Source organism: Bos indicus, chromosome 5 (genome assembly GCF_029378745.1).
Source record: "Bos indicus isolate NIAB-ARS_2022 breed Sahiwal x Tharparkar chromosome 5, NIAB-ARS_B.indTharparkar_mat_pri_1.0, whole genome shotgun sequence".
Taxonomy (NCBI): domain Eukaryota; kingdom Metazoa; phylum Chordata; class Mammalia; order Artiodactyla; family Bovidae; genus Bos; species Bos indicus.
In genome coordinates, this window is record NC_091764.1 from 108,910,614 (window position 1) to 108,935,640 (window position 25,027).

Consider the following 25,027-nt stretch of genomic DNA (forward strand, 5'->3'; position numbering starts at 1 on the left):
CACAAAGAGTTGGATATGACTGAGCAACTTTACTCGTTCATTGGATTCGTTGTAGCCCTCACAACAGCCCTATGGGGCATGGGTGTCATAACTCCCGTTATACAGGACAACAAGCCCAAGGCCTAGAGAGGCCTGGACTCACCCAAGATTTCACTTGGCAAGCGGCAAAGGGAGCCTCATCTCCAAGTTCTTCTTGTCCAAAGGCCACGTGCCATCTCCTGGGTCTCCCTGGAGTGTGGAAGTGGGTGCATGGTGTCCATGTGAAGCTGGGAGCTGAGTTAGAACCACAGGGAAGACAGTACAGGGAGAGACTGAATTCAGCCTAATGGGGAACTTGCTCCTGGCCAGAGCTGTCCAGAGATGGAAGGAATGGCCCAGCAGGACCTGAATGTCCTACAACCTGAGGTCTCTGGCAGAGGCTGTGGGGCTAAGGGTGAGGATGTGGTGGGTGGGGCTGTTTACTGTCATAGGAAGGAGCCACCAGATGACCCTAATGAAGCTTCCTGTTTTATTGCTCTTCCCAAAGTAACTTTGGCACATGAGTTCAGGAAGAAAGTCAAAGAACTCATGGGGCTAGTATCTGGTCACTTTGGAAACATTCAAGGGTAAATGGTGTCCTCCAGTGTGTTAGACCTCATGGTTTTCCATCCATCCACCCATCCCTTCATCCATCCACCCATCCCTTCATCCATCCACCCCTTCAATCCTTTGTCCATCTCTCTAGCCATCCCTCCATCCATCCATCCCTTCATCCATCCACCCATCCATCCATCCATCCACCCATCCATCCATCCCTTCATCCATCCACCCACCCATCCATCCTTCCCTTCATCTACCCACTCATCCATCCATCCCTTCATCCATCCATCCATCTATCCATCCCTCCCTCCATCTATCCATCCACCCCTTCACCATCCCTTCATTCATCTATCCATCCCTTCATCCTTCCATCCATTCACTTATTAAACGAGGATTTTTCTAAGTGCCTGCTATGTGCCAGGCCCTGGAGAGGCAGTGCTGGGGGACACAGCTCCTGTTCTCAAGGAGTCTGTAGACCAGCAGGGCCAGAGATGTGGGAACATGTAGTTTTAATTCCACTTGTAGGAGTAATTAGGGAGGTACAGGGTGCTAGGAGATGCCCAGCCTAGCTTCTCAGAAAAGGGGATACTCAGGAACTGGTGAGGAGAAAGGGTAAAAGAGACAGCCCATGGGGGAGCCCTGGGTGCTTGGACCCAAGGCTCCATAGCCCCATTGTGCAGCTCAGGTGCCAGCCCCCCCAGTGGCACAGAAGGACTGAGTGCCCAGCAGGGCTGGTCTGACTTTGGCCAGGAGGCTCCTGCTGCTCCAGAATTCCCCACTGGAGTCCTGAACAGGAGCCATTCCCCCCAGAATTCTCACAAGTCCAGAACCATACTGGATATTTAAAAAGAAATAGGGAGACTGTTCTTTCATCCCTGGTGTTTTATGCTTTGTCTCTTGGGAACAAAGCAGGGCTGCTGCATTCCTTGTGTGCTTCTTGGGGTCCCTTGGCTCCACTGGCTTGGGCTGCAGACCACTGGACTTGCATGGCAGGGAGTGGCTGGGGGGTGGGCATTAGAAGGGGCTGGAGGCTGGGGAGGAGTCCTGGGATATAGATGTCTCTGGTTCTTGCAGCTGCTTCTTCCCCAGAAGCCCCCACAAAGCCTCCTCCGAGCAGCCCCCATCCCCGCTCATCCACAGAGTGCACTGCCCCTCCCACCTTCTGGGCAGCTCCAGCATCCAAATCCTGGGGGGCAGCCCAGACCTCCCTGGGTCCACAGGGTGCACCTACATCCAGGTGTGATCACAGAACCCCAAATGTGATGGGGGGTGTCATCCACCATGTTCCTACCTCCAAGGCAGGGCTGTACTTAAACCATCTCAGACAGATGGTTAACTGTCCTATTTTAAAAGATCTCCAGGGAGGATGATTTCACAATCCCCGTGGCTGTCTGTTCTAGTATTTAATAATCTTTATTACCATCGAGGTCTCCTTGACACCACATCTAAAACCCTTTTGTGGTGACTTGTCTTGTTCCTGAGGGCAGATGCTGTCGGTCCCCTGCTTCTGGGGAAGGGAAGTTCTATTCTTAATCTTGCTGCCTTGGGAATCACCTGCTCTATCCGAACACTCTTCTTCTCTGAGGTTTATTTCCTTTATTAGTAAATGTGGGGGTTGACTGGGGGTGATTCCCAAGGACTCCTCCACCTCTAAGAGCTGTGACTACTCACATTAAAAGTGCTGCCTAGGTGTCCCAGCCATTCAGTATCCCATGGAAATAATCATGCTTTGTCTCATGGTGAGCTTGGAGCTGGAATTTGAAGTGATGCCGCAGAGACCCAGTCTGGAAAGCCATCTTTCTCTCGTGATAATGAAGGATAACATGATAACAGTATCTTTCCTTGTGATAACGAGTGGGACCCTGGGGAGGAGGAAGGGCCAGGTAGCCTCAATCCCTCAGAGCTGGACCTTTCAAAGTCACACAGAGAAGGGACGGTCCATTCTGTGGGTGTTGCCTCAGCCTCCAGCTCCTGACAGCTGAGAAGGTGACCCCCGGAGGAGGGTCCTTGTGGGGGGCTCCCCACCCTTCGCTACCTTTACGGCCAGTGCCCCAGGGAGGCGTTTTCACAGAAGTCAGTAGTGACCCGAGAAGGGCCACAGTGGTCCCTCGCTCTGCAGACAGCAGGGTGGGGTGAAGACTTGGGGACCTGCTGAGGGACATTTTCCAGGACCAGAGACAAAGTCTCCACAGAAGAAGCAAGATGATACTGAAGACAAAGTGCACTTATTCCCCAGTTTTTAAAACTCATCCTCGTCTGCTGCCTTTGGTATGTGTGTCCCCAGGAGCCAGCTCCAGGCCGGCCTTTGGCACCTCACTGTAGAGGCAGTTGGCAGCATGGCTCCCCAGAGGCCAGGCGGGGTTTCCCCAGCCACGCTCTCCAGCATCCGCCTCACCTGGATCGCGTCCTGGGACAGATTAACCTGCCCTTCACTGGGATGCTCTACCTCTGCAAGCCCCTAAAGGAGATGGAAATAAAGAATTCCTTGTTGGGCAGGCATGCAAGGAATGTTAATCTTCTGCACATGTGAGTGTGGGATCGGAGTCTTTCTGTACTTGGATCATCCAACATGACCCTGGATTTCCCGTCTGCCCACAGCCATTCTTGAATGATGACGCCCTAGTTAGCTGGGAGTTAGAGTGTATGCTGCTGCTGCTGCTAAGTCACTTCAGACCCAGCTTATTCTTTTTTTTTTTTTAAACCTTTTTATTTTGTATTGTGATTTTATTTTGTATTATTTTGTATAGCTGATTAGGGCTTCCCTGGTGGCTCAATGTTAAAAATTCTGTAATGCAGGATGTAATGCCAGTAACGCAGGAGATGTGAGTTCGATCCCTGGGTTGAGACCATCCCCTGGAGAAGGAATTGGCAATCCATTCTAGTATTTTGCCTGGAAAGTCCCTTGGACAGAGGAGCCTGGTGGGCTACGGTCCCTGGGATGCCTAAAGAGTCAGACATGATTTAATGAATAAATAACAATAGCTGATTAACATACTGTGATAGTTTCAGGTGAACAGCAAAGGAACTCAGGCATCATATACATGGACTGATTCCCCCCCAAACCCCGCGCCCATGTGGGCTACCAAAGGGCACTAAGTGGAGTCCCCCGTGTGGTACAGTAGGTCCTTGTTGGTGATCCATCTTAAATATAGCAGTGCGTACATGTCCATCCCACACTCCCTACTATCCCTTCCCCTCACCCTTCCCGCTGGCAACCATAAGCTCATTCTTGAAGTCTGTGAATCTGTTTCTGTTTTGTAAGTTCATTTGTATCATTTCTTCTTAGATTCCACACGTAAAGGATGTCACGTGATATTGCTTCTCTCGGTATACCACTCTCTAGGTCCTTCCGTGTTGCTGCAAATGACATTAGTTCATTCTTTTTAATGGCTGGGTAATATTCCTCATTGCCAGATTCAGACTTAAATTGAAGAAAGTAGAGAAAACCACTAGACCATTCAGGTATGACCTAAATCAAATCCCTTAGGATTATACAATGGAAGTGACAAATAGATTGAAGGGATTAGATCTGATAGACAGAGTGCCTGAAGAACTATGGATGGAGGTTCATGACATTGCACAGGGGGCGGTGATCAAGAAATGAAATGCAAGAAAAAAAATGCAAAAGGGCAAAATGGCTGTCTGAGGAGGTCTTACAAACAGCTGAGAAAAAAAAAGAGATGCTAAAGGGAAAGGAGAAAAGGAAAGATATACCCATTTGAATGCAGAGTTCCAAAGCATAGCAAGGAGAGATAAGAAAGGCTTCCTCAGTGATCAATGCAAAGAAATAGAGGAAAACCATAGAATGGGAAAGACCAGAGATCTCTTCAAGAAAAATTAGAGGTACCAAGGAAACATTTCATGCAAAGATGGGCTCGATAAAGGACAGAAATGGTAGGGACCTAACAGAAGCAGAAGATATTAAGAAGAGGTGGCAAGAATACACAGAAGAACTGTACAAAAAAGATCTTCATGACCCAGATAATCATGATGGCGTGATCACTCACTTAGAGCCAGACATCCTGGAATGCAAAGTCGAGTGGGCCTTAGGAGGCATCACTATGAACAAAGCTAGTGGAGATAATGGAATTTCAGTTGAGCTATTTCAAATCCTAAAAGATGATGCTGTGAAAGTGCTGCACTCAGTATGCCAGCAAATTTGGAAAACTCATCAGTGGCCACAGGACTGGAAAAGGTCACTTTTCATTCCAATCCCAAAGAAAGGGAATGCCAAAGAACAGTCAAACTACCACACAATTGCACTCATCTCACTCACTAGTAAAGTAATGCTCAAAATTCTCCGAGCCAGGCTTCAACAGTACGTAAACTATGAACTTCCAGATGTTCAGGCTGGTTTTAGAAAAGGCAGAGGAAGCAGAGATCAAATTGCCAACATCAGTTGGAGCATTGAAAAAGTGAGAGAGTTTCAGAAAAGCATCTACTTCGGCTTTATTGACTATGCCAAAGCCTTTATCTGTATGGATCACAACAAACTGTGGAAAATTCTTAAAGAGATGGGAATACCAGACCACCTGACCTGCCTCCTGAGAAATCTGTATGTAGGTCAAGAAGCAACAGTTAGAACTGGACATGGAACAACAGACTGGTTCCAAATAGGAAAAGGAGTATGTCAAGGCTGTATATTGTCACCCTGCTTATTTAACTTATATGCAGAGTCCATCATGAGAAACGCTGGGCTGGAAGAAGCACAAGCTGGAATCAAGATTGCTGGGAGAAATATCAATAACCTCAGATATGCAGATGACACCACCCTTATGGCAGAAAGTGAAGAGGAACTAAAGAGCCTCTTGAAGAAAGTGAAAGAGGAGAGTGAAAAAGTTGGCTTAAAACTCAACATTCAGAAAACGAAGATCATGGCATCTGGTCCCATCACTTCATGGCAAATAGATGGGGAAACAATGGAAACAGTGACAGACTTTATTTTTGGGGGTTCCAAAATCACTGCAGATGGTGACTGCAGCCATGAAATTAAAAGATTCTTGCTCCTTGGAAGAAAAGTTATGACCAACCTAGACAGCATATTAAAAAGCAGAGACATTACTTTGCCAACAAAATTCCATCTAGTCAAAGCTGTGATTTTTCCAGTAGTCACGTAGGATGTGAGAGTTGAACTATAAAGAAAGCTGAGCACCAAAGAATTGATGCTTTTGAAATGTGGTGTTGAAGAAGACTCTTGAGAGTCCCTTGGACTGCAAGGAGATCCAACCAGTCAATCCTAAAGGAAATCAGTCCTGAATATTCATTGGAAGAACTGATGCTGAAGCTCCAATACTTTGGCCACCTGATTCGAAGAGCCGACTCACTGGAAAAGACCCTGATGCTGGGAAAGATTGTAGGCAGGAGGAAAAGGGGACAACAGAGGATGAGATGGTTAGATGGCATCACTGACTCGATGGAGATGGTTTGAGCAAGCTCCGGGAGTTGGTGATAGACAAGGAAGCCTGGCGTGCTGCAGTCCATGGGGTCACAAAGAGTTAGACATGACTGAGTGACTGAACTAAAATTGCCCTAAAAAGCAAAACAAAACAAAGGAAAACAACAAAATAGTTGTTGGTGCACCAGAAATGGCTTCAGGCCCCCCAGAGGGGAGAGAAAGGGCAGAGCACTCCTCCCTGATGGGGTCCCACTTCCTTGCAGGAGAAGAGAGACCTGAGCAGAGCATCCCCTTTAATGTATTAGTGACCTCGAAGCTGGAAGAGTTCTTTCTTGCAAGGATACGCTGCTGAGAAACAGGACGCTTGAATCACGGCCTTACCTAAGGATTATGTCTCTGCTCCTAGAGACTGAGTCCCTGGGTCAACAGGTGGGGCCCTGGGTGTCTGGGGGACAGGCTGGCTTCCTTATATACTCATCGCACACTCTGTGGGCAGACTTTTAATCTTACACCATGGCAGGCTGGCCCCTCCCGGAAGGGTGACCCCTGACACTCCTCAGACCCCGAAGTCTTCAACATTGCTCGCAGACACCCGGTTCTCAGCTCTGCATCACAGACACTTTTTTCTTATCTGTGTTATTTTGGAATTCTCAGCCACTTAAGACACAGAGTTCAGATTTAAAAATAAGCTGTGGATTTTGGAGGGTTTGTGATAAGCCAAGCACATAAAAAAGGAGAATTGTTGAGATGTGATACCAGAACTATTGTAGGAGATAGCTGGACCTGTGTTTGGGTGGGGGGCTAGTGTTTGACTTGTAAGGAATACTCATAGGTCTTCAACCATCCTTTTCCTTCCCCTCATCATAGGGTCAGATCTGGCCTGCGTGGAGTGTCTCCTTTTTCTTGCTATTCAAGTCACTTCCCAGAGGTCCAGTTCCTGACTGTCCCAGGCCCAGGTGTTTTCGGAGACAAAATCCCTAAATGTGAATTTTGTCAACTAGAGCTTGTAAGAGACAGATGCTAGGGAGGGCAAACAGATAAATCCAGGTATTACAGACGGGACATGGGTAAAGGCAGGGATTACACATCTTATGTAAAGAAACACAGTGTGTGTAGATAGGAAATTGCAAAAGGCAGACACTGTGCGGGATGGTCTGTGGGCCAGAATTAGTCCCTCACACATAACGTGGGCCTCTTACTAGAAAAATAAGAGGCAAACCTTTCACAAAGAGACGCAGCCCCCAAAGAGGGTCTTTTAAGTTAAGTAGCCCCTAAATAGGGCTTCCCAGGTGGCACCAGTGGTAAAGATGCCCCTGCCAATGCAGGAGACATAAGAGACACTAGTTTGATCCCTGTGTTGGGAAGATTTCCTGGAGGAGGGCATGGCGACCCACTCCAGTGTTCTTGCCTAGAGAATTCTGTGGACAGAAGCGTCTGGTGGGCTACAGTCCAGGGGGTCGCAGAGTTAGACACAACTGAGTGACTAACACACTCACACACACACTATTCTAGGAACAGGAAATTTCAAGGCAAGTAGAATATGGTTCTCACCCCTGAGATGCTCAAAGTCCACTCGAAGAGATGGGAGGTAAAGAAATGACCAATAAACAAACAGTACTAAGCGGTATAAGGACTTCCCTGGTGGCCCAGTGGCTGTGTTTCCAATACAGGGGAACCAGGTTCGATTCCTGGTCAGGGAACTAGATCCCACATGCCACAGCTAAGACGTGGCACAAATAAACAAATAAAAATATTTTTAAAATAAGTAGTATAACTGGTGCTTCAAGACAGAGGACCATAAAGCTCTATGGGGGACAGAGTGGGGGCCTCACCCAGCTGAGCAGGTGGCTTTGAGACTAACAGGAGCCCAAGGATACCAGAGAGGGGCCACACGTGGAGGTTGGAAACCAGGAGGAAGGAGAGAAGAGATGAGGGGTCATTTTGGACCACAGGGCCCCATGGGTAGCAGGGAGCATTCCTGTGCTGGGCCAGGGGATTACTGGCCTTGCATCCCACGAGACATCTTGTGGGCCATGAATTCCAGTGTGTATTGAGAGATGCGTCTTGCGGGGTAGGGTTTATGCAAAGAGCTAGAGGAAGGCAGAGACCCATCTGTCTGCTTGGCCACTTTGTTGAAAGTACAACAGCACTAGATTTTTCTTTCAAGTCGTCCCCTCTTCATTCAACATTTTGCTCCCCAAACGCAGCTGCCCAGCCTAGTGGAGGCTCACCCAGGACCTTAGCCGTGAGAAGGTTGGACCATAAAACTGTTTTTTTTTTTTTAAATCATTCATAATGTGGGCATTTATTGACAACGTACGATGGGAATGCTTTAGCCTCGCACTCACCAAATGGGAGTGACGGTGATGAATCCCTGGAAAGGGAGTTTGCCGAACAATCCATCTCACCAAGACCTTCGCTAAATGCATAGACTTGACAGCAAACAATTTAGCTAATCCAACTCCTACCCCTCTGGGATTTGCTTTCAGGGTTTCATGGGAAATTTTCCAGCAGAAAATGGTTTCTTAGATAAAATTACTGAAATTTTATTGCAGGGATGGTTCTCAAGGTCTGGTGTGGGCTGGGTGATGTGGAGACTCTGAGTGCTCTCGACTTTCTGAAGAATTGCTTCAAACAGATAATAGGCTCTTATGCAAAAGATGGAGGCCAACCATTCTGTTTTTCCGAAGTGGGAAATAAGACAAAAAGAAGAGGGCTGGAATTGTGGTTGATGATGTTTAGGTTGGGCCAAGCATGGGTACTGCTGCTACAGAGGGTCACAGATGATGTAAAATCCCACCTTCCCAGTAGTAGATACCCTGCTGTGTCTATATGTCTATTCTCTGCACATTTTCTTTTCTTTTTAAAAAATATTTATTTATTTGGCTGTCCTGGGTGGTAGTTGTGGCCGGTGGGATCCAGTTCCCCAAACAGGGATTGAACCTGGGACCCCTGCATTGGGAGCACAGAGTCTCAGCCACTGGACCCCGCAGGGAAGTCCCTCATGTCACATTTCCATACTAACGATGCTTCTCTTATGCTCAGACCCCTCTCCTGGGGAGTTTGTCAGTTGGTGTCTGAGACTGACACCATGGCTGATAGTCAAAGGCCAGGAGATACCTGGCCAAAGTCGCACAGCTGGGCATGAGCAGATGCAGGCTTTGAACCCAGAGTTCATTCCCATACCTGACCATCATGGCTCCAAGACGGTGACCGAGAACGTGACAGGTTCAGGTTCCCCCCATGAGGCCCAGCTGGACTGCAGAATGGAGAGAAGGAGAAAATTCAATCTCCAATCATTGAAAGAGCAAATACAGGCAGTGAAGTCCCAGAGTCTGTTCTGTTTAACTTTCCCAATGGAAACCACACTGACAAATGGGACGATTCTGTCTTGAAGTGAAGTACAAATAATCAGAGGTCAGAAAGATCCCTCAGGAGTATTTTCAGGGCCAGGTAATTGTTGTTCAGTCGCTAAGTTGTGTCTGACTCTTTGCCACCCTATGGACTGTAGCCCTTCAGGCTCCTCTGTCCATAGGATTTCCCAGGCAAGAATACTGGAGTGGGTTTCCATTTCCTTCTCCAGGGGATCTTCCCAACCCAGGGATCAAACTGGCTTCTCCAGCATTGGCAGGCAGGTTCTTTACCACTGAGCCACGTGGGAAGCCCCCAGGGCCACATGAGTGTGTGCTAAGTCACTTCCGTCATGTCTAACCCTTTGCAACCTTGTCTATGTTAACCTGCTGGGCTCCTCTGTCCATGGGATTCTCCAGGCAAGAATACTGGAGTGGGTTGCCATGACCTCCTCCAGGGGATCTTCCCCACCCAGGGATCGATTCTGAATCTGTTATGTCTCCTATACTGGCAGGCGGGTTCTCTACCACTAGAGCCACTATAGTTTCTGGGATATTGTGACCACGTGACACTGCTTTCTTTTCTCCAAGAAGCTCAGCATAAAAACTTCAGGAAGAGAAGTAGGTCCTTCAAGATCATGTTGGGAGTGGAAGGTAGAATGAGAAGGGGAACCAGGGCTTTTTACATGTTGCCCACACATATACTTACCTGGCACATGCTTGCTGCCAGAAGCCCACTGTCATTCCGTATACATACAGCCTCAGAGGCCAGGCCAGCTCGGGCCTCCCTGGACCTCGAACTGTGCCAATTCCAGAGTCTCCACACCATTTTGCTCGCATAGCCTCTGAAAAGAGTTTTGAAAAATTATGTGTCTCATCATACATTTCAAGTTGACATCCCCATATTTTCATGATAAGTTTAAATGGTTGTAAATGATGCAATTTCTAGTGCTTTGTAACTCTTGACAGTTAAAAGTAAAATAAAATTGTTGCATCATTCTTTAAAAAGTTTCCAGTGGAATATAAACACCGAGCTATTTGAAACCTTCTATTATCCATTCAGAAATATATAAAAGCTCTTTTTTTTTTTAAAAAAAAGAAAGAAAACAAAGATTTCACATCACTTCTTTTTCTCCTTGGAAACATAGTTCCATTCCATTTCTTCCGTAAAGCTTCACCCTGATGCAAGATAATTTTGTGCTTGAAAGTCTTTCATTGATCATACTACCCTGCCAGAAAAAGAGATATATAAATTATATTTAAATTAAAATAACGTTCCTGTGACTATAAGGCTCAGTGCCACAGATTTCTTCCAGGTTGAACTCTTACTGCAAATATTATTAGTGTACAATTGAGCAAGGGCTTCCCTAGTGGCTCAAGTGGTAAGAATCTGCCTGCCAATGCAGGAAACACAGGTTCAGTCTCTGAGTTGGGAAGATCCTCTGCAAGAAGAAACGGCAACTCACTCCAGTATTCTTGCCTGGAGAATCCCCGTGGACAGAGGAGCCTGGTAGGCTATATAGTCCATGGGGTCACAGAGTCAGATGTGACTTAGCAACTAAACAACAACAAAAATTGAGTAAAACAACATAATTATATGATGAGCTTTAAAAGTAGCTATCAATATACAATTTAAATAGTATCAGAAATGTATCTCTTAAAGAGGTGGGTGACTAGTGGGGTGTGGGGCCTGATTAAAGGAGACTTTCTAGATAGACATGAGTGTTTCAAATGTCTCTGTCTTTGGTGCCTGGAGGGAGTCACATCACAGGCACATGGACCTGGAAGGATGGAGGGGGTCAGTGGGGTGACAGGTGTGTCTCTCCTCTGTAGTGGGGGAAGGGGTGGCTGAGAAGGGTCAGAAAAGAAAGGACAACCTCTGCCCCAGGTTGTCCTTTGTCCAGTGTTAAGGTTGAGCACATAGGAAATCTGAGGGTCTGGAAACTGATTCCATTAAGACCCATCCAAAACCACGTGGGTTCCTCAAACACATTTGAAGATGCCATAAACCACTGCAAACACTTGGAGCCCACTTGGGGAAGTGTCAGTGTGTACTGATTCACCCACATAAGAATAGTTTTCATCAGTTTGTCAATATAAATATAGGCATAAATACACCTGTACCTTCAGCAGGCTTAAAGAAGAAAATGAGTTTGGAGGTGTTTTGTCTGTAAAATCAGTCAAAATTGATACTGTCATTGATATATCTGAAACAAATAAAAACAGTGATATGCTACATAAATTATAGATGCTCTCAATATTCCCCCATCACAAAGTCATTATGGTTACAACCTTCCCTCTTATGAATTAGAACCATTGACTGATTTTTATGATGATTGGAATGGAAACCGATTCAACTGATTGGAACTTGGCACATTTCTGATCACCCGTAGGTCACACACAGAGTTGTTGACTTCTGTCAGTCTGCTAGTCAGGACAGGCAATGGTATGCATCAGCAGAGACTTCCAGATTTGGGGGGATTCATATAATAAAAGCTTACTTGCCTCTCGTGCTACATGTCCAGATGGGGTCAGTGCCAAGGCTCTCCTTCACAGCCAGTGCTTTCTTCTTTATCTCGCAGCAAGTCCATCTGGATTTCAGGGCAGAAGAGAACAAAGGGGCATTACCATAGGCTTCTCATGATCTCAGCCTGCAAGGGACACATCCCTCTACTCAGGTACTTTTGGTCAGAACCAGCTGAATAGTGTGTCCAGATACAGGAGAGAAATGAATGTTTCCATGTGGTCAGAGTGGAGGAAAACAGAGTATCTTTGGGACTAAACTGCAGTAAAAGTTTATATAGGTGTCACTTGATAAGCAGCATTAGTCAATTTGGGGAAAAAATTGATCACCAAGGTTTGGTGATTAATAATGAAATAATGAAGTTCTATTCAATGCAAACAATGACTATAGAAACAGGACTGAACATGAGAGGGGCAGAAAATGTTAATCTGGTATGAAATATGGCAATATGGCAAAACTGGTAAACTGTGAAGGAATGCCGTTGGTCCTCAAGGATGATGGTGACCCAAGACCTCCCTAGGGTAGCGCTGATTCTACAGGGTCATGTGAGGAGATGGTTGGGAGTGCCCTGCCGTGAGTGAAAGCCGCCAGGTTCTTGGTTGCACCGGCTCCACCCGGCTGTTGAATGGAAGTGATTTGGTAAGTTAATGATGCTTGCCTCCCAGGAGGCATCCTTTCTGTGTGCCGTGTAAGCCCCCGGACTCAGCTCTGCCTGCCTCAGGTGTGTGATGGGGCACTGAACTTCTGTGAGAGTGGTGGGGATCAGTTATAACGCCTCCGCCCCCGCGGCTTGGAGAATCACCTTCCCACAGCTTCCCAGAGACAGTGACTAAGCCAGATCTAGTATCTAGTGGGATCAGTCTGAGGGCATTTGGGTTTCCTTCCTGAGGATGTAAATATTTGGAGAGATTCCTATCTGTGTGGCCTGTTTTCATATTCGTGACCCTGCCGGATTTGAGACTTTTAGCCTCCAAAACTGAAAGACAGAAACATGTCTGTCATCTTAAACCACCCAGCAAGCTGTCAGTTTTTGGCAGCCTTAAGACACTAACTTCCCAGGTGGTACTAGTGGTAAAGTACCAGGCTGCCAACACAGGAGACTTTAGAAATGCAGGTTCAATCTCTGGTCTGGAAGATTCCCTGGAGAAGGAAATGGCAACCCTCTCCAGTATTATTGCCTGGAGAATCCCATGGACAGAGGAGCCTGGTGGGCTACAGTCCATGGGGTTGAAAAGAGTCAGACACGACTGAAGTGACTTAGTGCGACACGAGACACTAACATGTGTGGGAACCTGTGTCCATGGTGGCCTTTAAGCCCCTCAGAAGTGGGCAGCTGGGGGTGAAGGGGTCTGTGGGGTTTCTTCTGGAGTCAGCAGATCACCGACAGGAAACTGACTTCCCTGGGGGCCTTGATGAGAAGCTAAGAAAATAATTTCAAACCTTAATCTGCTTTCTTGGATTAGCTTCTCTTTGCAAAAAGCTGTAGGCCATGGGGCCCCATTACCTGGTTTTTCAAGGCAGAGTCCCAGCTGGCTGTGTGCCTTGGCCTGGACTGGTGTCCTGCTGATGCAGAATGAGACCCAGATGTGGAGGGTCAGTCCCAGGGGCAGGCCGGCCACCAACCTGCCGCTTTCTGTCTTGGGGTTGAGTCGCTGGAGATCACAAGGGTAGGCCTGTCCTCCCTGTTGTTCTCCCTGTGATGTGAGGATGCTGTGGATGAGGGCTGAGTCCCTTCACCTCCAAACACTCTGGCCTCCCCTTAGGGCTGAGATGGGGCTGAGTTGCCAGGAGCATTTTCATTCAATGCAATGTGTACAGACAACATGGCTGTAAAATCAGGTTCCAGTCTAGCCTCTGAGGAAGAATGGCCCTACATGGTCCTATGTGGTCCTTCATGGAGGTGAAGAGGTTTAGAGGGCACAAGGAAGGAGGACCATATTATTTGCCTATCACCTTTGCCTGGTCTGAAATGCCCACCCCTCTAAATACTTACACACAGACAATGCTGTGGGTTGGAAATTAAAGACTGAAACATATTCCCAGAAGGTAACTGTTACCTGGAGCTCCTGGCCTCTCTCCTCTGCACAGAATGACTGACACTATAAGTCATCGCCTTGGAGGGTGAGCATTTGGGCAAAGATGCTGGACAGGTTATTTCTGCAGGAGGTGGCGGCAGCATTTAGTGCTGAGAGGTGGTCAGGGTGGACAGAGGGAGATGACGGGAAGGGACCCGTGGGGCTTTGAGGGGAGGGTTAATCCAGGCTGACTCCTCAGAGGTGTTCCTGGCTGCAGGGGGCTAGTGGGGGTGTGGTTCTGCCCAGCGGTCTGGCTTCCGAAGCTGTGGGCCAGACAGGAAGAAAAGAGAAGAGAAACATACCAGTCATCCCACCTCCCAAAGAAAGTTACTGTCAACATTTCAGGATGAACACTTTTTAGCCTTTTTCCTAGTTCAAATGCATACTTGCCCTTAGAAGAAAACTGGAATCATAACACACATAACATTTCATAGGCTGTTTTCTTACAGTGTAAATAGTCTTTGTCCATGTCGCTAGTATAATTCCTTGTTGTGGTTCACATCTCTGTATGGGTGCTCCCTGGTTTATCCACGAGGCAGGTGACAGCAGAGACTCTGAGGACAGACGGCTGGGTTCAAATCACAGGTTTTCCAGCACTCATCAGTTGTGAAGTGACCCTCATATAACACAGCACAGCCAGCTCTCCATATCCACTGCTGCCGCCGCTGCTAAGTCGCGTCAGGCATGTCCGACTCTGCGCGACCCCATAGACGGCAGCCCACCAGGCTCTGCCATCCCTGGGATTCTCCAGGCAAGAACACTGGAGTGGGTTGCCGTTTCCTTCTCCACAGTAGTCTGTAAAACAGGAGTAATGGTGCTCCCCTCATAGGATTGTTCTGAGGAGCAAATGACTAAAAATCTTTTTTAAAAAACTTGAACTATAGTTAATTCACAATACTGTGTTAGTTTCAGGGGTACAGAAAGTGATTTCATTATGTACATATATATGTACGTATCTATTCTTTTTCCTGTTCTTTTCCATTTATGGTTTATGACAGGATATTGCCTATAGCTACCTGTGCTATGCAGTAGGTCCTTATTAGTTACCTGTTTTGTATATGATAGGGTATATGTGTCTGTCTCAACCTCCCAATTTCTCTCTTCCCTCCTTGCCCCTGGTAACCATAAGTTTGTTCTCTCAGGCTGTGACTCTATTTCTGTTTTGTAAATAAGTTCATTTGTACCCTTTTTAAGCTTCCACATGTAAGTGCTATTATATGGTATTTCTCCTTCTCTGTCTGACTTACTTCACTAAGTAGGACAGTTTCTCGGTCCATCCACATCACTGCAAATGCCTTTATCTCATTCTTTTTTACGGGCAAGTAATATTCCATTGTGTAAAGTACATAAATACACCACATCTTCCTTATCCATGCTGTTGGTGGACGTTTAGTTTTCTTCCATGTCTTGGCTATTACAAACAGTGCTGCTTTGAACACTGGGGTGCATGTACCATTTGAATTAGAGTTTTCATCCTTTCTGGATATATGCCCAGGAGTTGGACTGCTGGATCATATGGTAACTCTATTTTTAGTGTTTTGGGAACCTCCATACTGTTTTCCAGGCTTCCCAGGTGGCACAGTGGTAAAGAATCTGCCTGCCAATGCAGGAGATGCAAGAGATGCAGGTTTGATCCCTAGGTTGGGAAGATCCCCTGGAGTAGGAAATGGCAACCCACTCCAGTATTCTTGCCTGGAAAATCCCATGGACAGAGGAGCCTGATGGGCTACAGTCCACAGGATCACAAAGAGTTGGACGTGACTGAGCGCACAGTGTACTGTTTTCAATAGTGGCTGCTACAATAATCTCTTACTATTTTCATCTAACCAACCTTTTACGCTGGGTATTTAGATTGTTTTCAAGTTTTTCACTCTTACAAATGTATTGTAATTAACAAATTCAGTGCACTCTTAATTGCTTCCAAAAAAAAATTTTGTGATCACTTTAAGGAATCTTTTCCAGAATGAATCATGCACTCAACATACAGTGAGTGTCCCTGTACACCAAGCATTAGACTCACACAAAGAAAAATGAACACAGTTCTCTTTCTGAAGACATTTAAGATGTAGTGGGAAGAGGGCTGGAGAAAAGGCACCTTCGCATCCAGATGCTACACCATACACCACACCAGAAGAGTGCTTCTCTGTAGCACCCACCCAGGAGAGCAGAGGCAAGAGCCTCACCAGAGAGTACAGTCAGGTCACGAAAGACAGAAAGATCCCTTCTCGGCTCCCACCACCTCCCAAACCCCAGTAGGAATTCAGGATGGCTTCTGTTTGTCACATTGAGAATCTGTTCCCTGGAAAGGGAGCACCCAGGGCTGTGTTCCAAAGTGAGAAGCTGAGATATGGGTGCTCGTTGCAAGACCAAATATTTAGAAAGTACCTTTTTCTGGAAGGCAAAGAACATGTTTCACAGCTGAAAAGAGAAGTGAAAAACGAAACTGGAGAGGCATGAAGGTAATATTTACTTGCTAGATTTACATGGCGCCTACCTGGAGAAAAGCCTGGCTGTAAATCCTGCCAGTGCCCCTGACACGGGGCACCAGCTCTCAGTTACCCAGCTCCCTGTGAACCCCCTAAGGCATTTTTGCAATCATTTTGTTGTGGTTGCTCAGTCGCTACGTCATGTCTGATTCTTTGTGACCCCACAGGCAACAATGAAGATAAATAAAAATAAATAATAAACAAATTAAAAAAAAGAGTTCACAGAGTGAGTGGGTTATCATTTATTCTGAAACCCAAAGATAGGTTTTCATCTTTAATTCTCATCTTCTAGCTACTGTGTTGTTGTTTAGTCACTCATTAGTATCTGACTCTTTGCCACCCCATGAACTGCAGCATGCCAGGCTTCCCAGTCCTTCACTATCTCCCCAAGTTTGCTCAAACTCATGCCCACTGTGTTGATGATGCCATCGAACCATCTCATCCTCTGTCACCTGCTTCTCCTCCTGCCTTCTATTTTTCCCAGCATCAGGGCCTTTTCTAATGAGTCAGCTCTTCGCATCAGGTGGCCAAAGTATTGGAGCTTCAGCTTCAGAATCAGTCCTTCCAATGAATATCAGGGTTGATTTCCTTTAGGATTGACTGGTTTGATCTCCTTGCTGTTCAAGAGATGCTCAAGAGTCTTCTCCAGTGCCACAGTTTGAAAGCATCAATTCTTCTTTGTGCTCAGCCTTTCTTATGGTCCAACTCTCATATCCATACATGACTACTGGAAAAACCATACCTTTGACTATATGGACCTTTGTAGGCAAAGTAATGTCTCTGCTTTTTAATAAGCTGTCTAGGTTTGTCATAGCTTTTCTCCCAAGAAGCAAGTGTCTTTTAATCATTTTAAGCAATCATTTTACTGTCACTTTAGACTGCCCCGAGCCCTGTCCCGCCCAAGGTCACCCTTGGGCATCCCTTTTGAGCGTAGAATCACGGTATCACCATGTGTTTGGAGTCAGATCCTCCTGGGCTAAGTCCAGGCTCCACAGTTTACCAACTGGATGACTCTGGACACACAGTCGCTAAGCCTCAGTTTCCATATCTGTAAAATGGGGATGGCACTCACAACAGTAGCATCAGCGTTATCCTTGCACTGAGGATGAAAGGAAATAACGTGATGGAACACTTGTCACAGCCCAGCCCACTAAGCACTGTCCGATGTTGTCATTATGTCTGTACTGCAATGTGTAGAGGGGTGCAAAACAATTTTAGTATTAGTTCAAACAAATAAACAGGTGCACGGGCTTCTGAAGCACAGCCTCTGGTGGTGCACTCTAAAGCTAAATGGAAGGGATCTTCAGATTTGTGTCGTTTCTGATTTTTCTCTCTTAGCTTAAAAACTGAGTGTGAACACGCCAGAATGGTAAAGTTGCCAGATTTCTCTCCTAACCAACCAAATCTAGACCACTGTTCACAGTAGAAAGAAGAAGATGGATAGAGCTTAATACCTCTCACAGGGGCCTTGGCATTGTAAGCTGGGGCCCAGACCCGTGGCCCAAGGAATGGGGCTGAACTGGTGAGGATTCAGACACGAATCCGGGTGCCTGCAAAGGCATTTGGGTGAATACTGTGGTGGCCTCTTAGGGACTCTTTCCACACTTTTATTAAGTTAACTACCCTCTGCCAGACATCGTTCTGTACACTTGAGATAAACTGACATGCAAAGAGCACAGAGTTGCCTGCCCTCACTGGATTTAATTTTAGTGGGGGAAACAGTCAATAAACCATGCAATAAATGAATAAGTAGACTATATGGTATGTTACACATGGTTTAAAGAAAAAAATTAAAAGTGGAGGAAGGGGAGATTGAGGGCTCTGGAGGGGCTGCTAGGTGCAGTGGGAGATTGACTCCAGGACCTCTGTGTATGCTGAAATACGTGGGTTCTCAAGCTCCTTTTACAAAAAGGTGTTTGGCTGTTCCAGGTATCTGCGATTGCATTTTGGCGTTCCGTATTCGCAGCTCCACAGGCGCGGACTCGATGAACCATATAGATCCATCCGCGGATCCGCTCTACTAAGTGGGGTGGTCAGGGTGAACCTCACTGAGAAAGTGCGATTTGAGCAAAGTCTTGAAGAAGATGAGGGGGTTCATCAGGTAGATAGCTGACGCGGGGGTTGCAAGCAGGGCAGGCAGCTAGAGCAAAGGGCTCCGGGGGTGTGTGAGTGAGAAGGAGAAGGAGGGGTGTCCTGCAGAGCCTGGGGGCGCAGAGCGGAGGGGGTGAGGCTGGAACAGGGACGCCAAAGAGGCAGTGAGGGCGCCTGGACTCACCGGCCGCGGGTCCCTAGAGGCTGCCCTGAGGGCCTGGATTTTACTAAGTGAACAGGGAGCCCCTGCTCGGGGGCAGGGGCGGGGGTAGAGGTAGGTGTGGTTGCACAGAGAGGTGCTGACACGGGACCCTTTAGGTGCTGTTTTGAGAAGATACCCAAGGAGAGGAGGGCTTCAAAGGGGGACAGACCCTCTGCAGGAGCTCAGGCTGGGGTTGCTGCGGGGACACTGAGAAGTGGTCACATTCAAGAGTCTTTGGGATTTCCCGAAGGGCCGGATGAGAGAAAGCAATCAAGAACCACTCCAGATCTTTGGGCCCATCAACTGAGAGAAGGGGAGCCTGTTGAGGAGCAGGTTTTGCACAGAAAACAAGGAATTCCACATTGGATCTGTTGGGTTTTGAGATGCCCGAGCGGAGACTGAGTTGGCCGTGTAGCCTTGTATTCAGTAAGACGGGTCTGGGCTGGACACACAAATCTTGTCAGACCACGGACACGGGAGATGGATGGGCTCCCCCCGCGGGGAGAAGGGCGGCTGGGGAGTGAGGGTCTGAGAGTAGGAAACTGGGCGTTTTCCCAAGTGGGAGCTGTAGGCGCCCCTGCCAGGGCCCAGGCAGCCCACTGTCAGGAGCCCGGGCCTGCAGGGGGTGCCATGGACCTTCCGTGGCTGCCTGAGGACGGGGAGAAAGGTCCGCCGCTCCGGAAGGAAAGCGCTCCGTGGATTCCCGCCGGAGTGGCAGAAATAATTAAGAGAAGAAGGTAAGGATCTCGAGTAGCACACGTGCTCCGGTGCCTCGGAGGAATTAAGAAACCCCGGCCTATTAATCTGCTCAGACATCTGGGCACCGCTGCCTCGCCTGGAGGCTCCGCCCCTCGGGCCCTCTCTCCCTGCCCTGTCTCTCCCCATCCTCGCCTCTCCACGCCACTCGTGCAACCACCCTGGTCCTAATCGATCAAACAGAGCCTTGGCATCGCGGCTCCTCTTGCTCAGTGGCCTGACCCGCCGAGACTCTAGGTGGGCTGATGGCAGCCCCTCCTAGAATTGCGCGCCCGAGGCCTCGCCGCCTTGGCGCCCGCGCAGGACGTGGGGGCTGGGGCGGGGCGCGAGGGGTGTGTCTGGACGGCATGTGGGCCGAGGCGCGGGCGATCGGGCGAGCTGGGGCTCTAGCCGGGCTCGAGTCGGCTCCGCGCGCCCCGCGCCGTGCGCCCCGCGCCGTGCGCCCGGCCCCGCGCGCCGCCGCCACATCTGGAAGCGTTCAGCGCGTCCGCCTGGGGCGCGCCGGGCGGGCGGGCGGGGCGGCGGGCCGCGGGGTGAGCGCCGCGCTCCGCGCTCCTGCCCGCGGCTCCCTCTCGCCGCCTCTGCAGAAACAGCTCCTGCCAGAGCGGCGCGCGGCGCGGCCCGGAGCGGCGGCGCCTTCCTGCCTCCTCGCCCTCGGGACTCGCCGGACCTTCGGGCAGAGAAAGCTGAGCCGGGCCGGGGAAGACGCGCCGAGAGCGGGCGGAGACGGTTCGGGCCGGCGGCCGGCGGGCCCTCCCCCTGCTCTGGGGTCCGCGCACCCCTCTCCCCTTCCGCCTCCTCTCGCTCTGCCTCCCGATTTATTTTCTCAAATGCTGTGGCCGCCAGAGGTGCGGCGCTGAATTCTTGAAAGGGGCCCGGATGTGCTGAGGATGCGTTACAGCCCCGCTGAAGGAGGCAGGAGTGGAAAGGAACGGTTTCTGGTGTTTGATGCAATGATGGGGATCAGGTAATCGTCAGAGGTAAAGAAGAGCTGCTGCAGACCCACGGCTTCCTCGATTCTGCACGAGAACCGCCGGCCGGGAGCAGGGATCAGGGCAGACCCGCTCGGGGGTGTTTGACATTTCCTCCTCTTCGTGGCTTCTTCTCCTGCTCACACGATTCTTGGTCCATGGTCAATGAAAACACGAGGATGTACATTCCGGAGGAGAACCACCAAGGTAAGGCTGGACCCCGCCGCCGCGCCCGCCGGCCTCGCCCGCGCGTCCTTCTCCCGGAGCGGCCGGGGGCCCGCGGGACCCGGGCCGAACCGAGCGGAAAATCCCTGCCCCTCCCCCGCCGGCGCCCGCGGGCCCCCCGAGCCGCGCGTCCGGAGAAATTCTGGGCGAGGGGAAAAGTTCCCAAGTGTCTGCTCCGGCCTCGCTGTCTCGCGCTCGCCCGGGGAGCCCGACTGCCCGGCCGGCGACGCCCCAGCCCAGCGGGCCGGGGTCCTCGCCTCGCCCGGGCGCGGCTGGGAGCGCGCGCGCGCGCGCGCCCCGCACCAGGCCGGCCGGCGCCCCCGCCCGCTGCCCGGCGCCCGGGCCCCGCGCCCCGGCCAGGGCAGCGCGCTCCAGGGGGCGGGTGGGGGCCGAGAGACGGCTGTGAGTCTCGGCGCCTCTCCCTTTCCTTCTCCCCCTCTTTCCCTCTCCCTGTATCCCTCTTCTCGGCTCACCTACACCCTCCCACCTCTCTGCAGCCACTGACCCCGCGCGCCCACGCCCCGTGTGTTCTTACTCGCACCCACATGCGGGCTAGCACCTGAGGATGTCAGCGGGGGTTAGAAATCGGGCGGTGTGTGGGCCCTGCTTTCTCATGTTTTAAGGCAATAATAAAGGGTGTGCCGAGCTCACGCGGCTGTACACTGTCGCCCAGTGTTTTCCAGCGTCTCCATCCTTGGCATCAAGTGTCAGCCGCTCCCCCTGCGAAGGGGGGAAGGCTTTCAGGCAACTCCCCGCTTCCTGGAAACTTTCTCCCTCACCCCCCGCCCATATTAACAAGTTATTATTTTTTGGCACTGCTCAGCAATTAAGGTCAAGATGGAGCGGAGAGGGCCGGTCTTGCTGGAGTGTGGCCGCCTCCAGCTTCGGCTGGGCCTCCCCTGTGGCTTCCTCTGCCTCTGGGTGCAGGCTCTGCCTCGCCTCTCCCAGTTTCCCAAGCCTCCCTATTTACATGCTTCCTTCCAACCTCTTCCTTCTCAGTACCTGTCGCTGTTGGTCCTGCTACTTCCTGGGCACATCAGGTGCTCCTGTGAGGACAGCCTGGTGGTTTTTGTCTCCGTGTCTCTCCTTTCCAGCCTCATCCCTCCTTTGGCCCCCAGCCTCACTCTTAGCTGGCAGAGTCCCTACCCTTTTGGAGCCAGAGGCTGCCGGGCAGCTTCCCTGGGCTCAGTCCAACCTGAAACTGATCTCCAGCTTGGGTGGCCGTGGGGAGACTGTGGCCTCTTTTGGTGGAAACGATTGTGTCAAGGGCCATGGGTTCTAGGGTGAGCCATGGCTTTCTCGTCAGGAGGGCAGCCCTGTCCCCTGTCCCACCCCTCACCTGTTCCGCTGTGCCCCTCCTGATGGAGTCCTGGACGGATTCAGAGGGAGGCGGGAGCGACACAAAAGAAAGGATGATGTCTGTGAAGAGCGGAGGTGGGTAGGTTTCTGCCCTCGGGGCTCCCGGCTCAGTCCAGGCAGCCTTGAAGCGGAGCGCCCAGTGGCCACGTCCTGGCTGTCACCCACAATGGCAGTGACCTGTAGTCATGATTGTTATTCACGTGGCGATAATCCTCAGCAGTTCCTAGGGCCCCCTTTCTGTGCAGGACAAATCCTTTTTGGCCCTTTTTCTTCTTCCTTTTGCACCCCCCCATCCCCCAGCGCCTCCTCCCCTCCCGTCTGCGGGGAGCAGACATTCAAAGTAGGAGCCGAGGCCCTGTGAGGTCTGCGAGGAAGATGGAGGGGCGGGCAGCAGGGCGCGTGGCCGGGCGCGCTGCCTTCCCAGCCACACGCCACAAACGCTATGGCAACCTGGATCCCAGTCCTCTCCCTTGAAGCCGCAGTGATTATATAATTCTCGGAGCAGTTTTGCCTCCTTTCCTGGACGTGGTTCTCAGGTGTGAGAGCACCAGGACCCCCGTCTTCCTGCTGTCTTCTCCCTCCCACCCACCCCATCCTTGGCATTGCCGGGGTCTTCCTGGGGCAGGAGGTGAGGAGGAGGGGCAGACCTGGAGGAGCAGGAGCGTCTGCCAGGAAGGGCTGGCTGTGGCTTCAGAAATAACGGGGCGATGGAACATGCCCGGGGTCAGGGTTTCAGGACCTGAGAGGCTGGAGGAGCGGATGATGACGTCGGGTGGGTGGTGACAGCCAGAGTGGAGGGCCGGAGAAGTTGCCAGGGCTGGGGGTTACACCCTCCTCTTCCCATCGTTTAGTGCATGGGCCCTTTCGCCCTGGTTTGCAGTGCTGTGTATGTGGTGGGGGGGCAGTCAGGGTGTGGAGAAGAGGGTCAGCACGTTTGAATAGCCCGCAGGTACCCCGAGGGCTGGCCCCCGACTCCACGTCCATACTGGAAGGGGCTCGTGGGCCTCCCCTCACCTCCATCTCCCATCTGCTCTGGTCGCTCGCCAGCCTCCCACTTTTCTGGGCTGATTTTCCATTGCAGGCTCCAGCTAGCAAATGAGTTTCTTAATAGTCAACCATTTAACAAATAAAACATCAGAATGTCCCTTATCTGCTGGAGACGAGGCAGAGGGGGAGGCGTGTTCTGGGAGTGGAAGACACACCGTGCTTTTCTTTTCAAAGTGGGACTTACCGATGCGGCAGGACAGTCCTCATCGTAATAAAGTGATAGTAATCACGGTCAGGGGTTGGAGGGCATTGTTACCTGCACCCCAGCTTGTGCAGGTTGAAGAAGGGGTGACATTAGCTTCTCTTTCTCAGGTTCTGTGTGGAGGAACCCGGAGAAAAGGGCTTTTAAGTTTCCAAATACTGTCCCTAGTACCACTCAGACACTTTCCAGTGTATCAGAATACTAGACAATCGAATCTGTTACAAGAATCAATTATTCATTATTTCCACGGAGCACATACTAACAGTATTTAAATGTGCACGCATGCACACACACACACACACACACACTCACTGAATAAAGAAGAGCTATTTTAAATAGATTACACAAGAGCCTAATGCCCTCTGGGGACCTGGTACATGGCAGACAGGAAGACTGGTGATGTAGTCCCTGTACCGTTGCACACCTGTGCCTCACGTTGGGCGAGCGGTCCTCTACAGGTTGATGCTACAGGTACAGGAGATGGTGAGCCATTGGCCCATGAGTCTTGGAAATGACTTGGGACTCTTTCTTCAGTTTTCTCTGTGACTTAGAACTGCCTGAGGTGGGTTCTTCTGGGTGTAAGCCGGATGCAGAAGGAGACCCAGGGGCATCCCGGGTCAGGGTCTGAGGGCCTGCTGATCTTTGTGTCCCCCACCTCCTAGTACAGCCTTGACCCTGGGGGGATGAAAGCAGCCCCCAGACCAGAGGGGCTGTGCTTCCTGCCTCTTCCAGGAGGTGGCGCTCCAGGGTCTGGGCGTCAGGAGGGGCACCTGTGGTGGGGGGCACAGGTGAGGGCAACCTGGCTGCTGTGCCTCGTAGGCGTACCTGCCCCAGGGCAGAGGCCTGGAAGACTGGGGTGCCACGCTGTACACGTGATGCGCCCTCACCAACCCCCTTCCCTCTCCGGTACTGAACCCACTTTGGATTTCTCCCACCCCATCGTCCCTCCTGCCCCAGCCCTGCAATGACCTCTAGCACAGGCAGCATCCGCTAGGCTGAACCTGTCACGGCCCTGTATTAACATCCTCCCTGTACATGTTTCCTCCCCAGATTAATCTCACCAGGCCTTGGTGACCCGAGGGGCTGGTGGGTCCCAGGCTGGCCTGAGGCCCTGCTGGAGTGTGGGGTTGGGAGGGGCTGGCCTATGGGGTTGCTCAAAGGCAAGAAGACATTCCCCTAGATTTATTAGGGGAAAAACACAGAAACAAGTGGGTATACACTCCACAGAGTCTGGCTGGTGTCCTGCTGGGAATGGCAGCAGAGCTCCTGAGACCTCGGGTAGGAAGTGGCTGAGGTCTGTTCTGCTTCTCAGCACTGGGTCCCTGCCCCCTCCCCTCCCCCTCACCGTGTTCTCATTCCCATCCCTTTCTTTGCTCCACCTCCTAGCATAGCCTTGACCCTGGGAGGATGAATAGGCAAGTTCCCAGGGTCCAAGAGCCCCGGGCGCCAACCTGACAGTGAGAGTGAGGGGCTGGAGCACCCACCCCTCCTGGCCCAATACCCTTCGGCTGGCGTCGGAGGTCACTCGGTGGTGACCTGTCAGCTGACAGCTCCTCACGGGGACTCTGGAGTCTGTGCTCCATGTTCGAAATCGGGAGACAATTTTATTTTCCAGTGTGGACTGAAGGCTGCTGGTTAGGGGACTTTCCGGGCAGTCCTGTGGTTAAGACGTGGCCTTCCAGTGCAGGGGGGGTGCGGGTTCAATCCCTGGTCAGGAAGCTGAGGACCTACATGCCTCCGGGCCAAAAATCCAAAACAAAAAACA

The 25,027-nt window shown here is 50.5% G+C and overlaps 1 protein-coding gene and 1 long non-coding RNA gene across 21 annotated transcripts in view; one reads left to right on the forward strand and one right to left on the reverse strand.

Moving 5' to 3' along the window:
- Nucleotides 1–3,024: 3,024 nt before the first annotated feature.
- On the reverse strand, nt 3,025–22,290 carry LOC109559779 (uncharacterized). Of its 3 annotated transcripts, XR_011566808.1 has the most exons (8): nt 21,994–22,290; nt 13,906–14,186; nt 11,449–11,915; nt 10,449–10,553; nt 10,034–10,169; nt 9,161–9,233; nt 3,780–3,936; nt 3,025–3,521 (listed from the first exon to the last, which is right to left on the reverse strand). It is a non-coding gene; the product is annotated as an uncharacterized lncRNA (long non-coding RNA). The 3 variants fall into 3 exon arrangements; XR_011566809.1 differs by lacking the exon at nt 13,906–14,186; XR_011566810.1 differs by lacking the exon at nt 3,780–3,936.
- The window catches only part of CACNA1C (calcium voltage-gated channel subunit alpha1 C), a 395,857-nt gene continuing 390,833 nt past the window's right edge, over nt 20,004–25,027 (forward strand). For 16 of the 18 annotated variants that reach the window (XM_070790345.1, XM_070790333.1, XM_070790346.1 and 13 more), the window contains exon 1: nt 20,005–20,636. In XM_070790345.1, the coding sequence (XP_070646446.1) occupies nt 20,588–20,636 (49 nt within the window). In that variant the 5' untranslated portion in view covers nt 20,005–20,587. Of the gene's footprint in view, nt 20,637–25,027 lie in introns of all 18 variants that reach the window. The other 2 variants (XM_070790347.1, XM_070790344.1) reach the window with 1 other exon arrangement.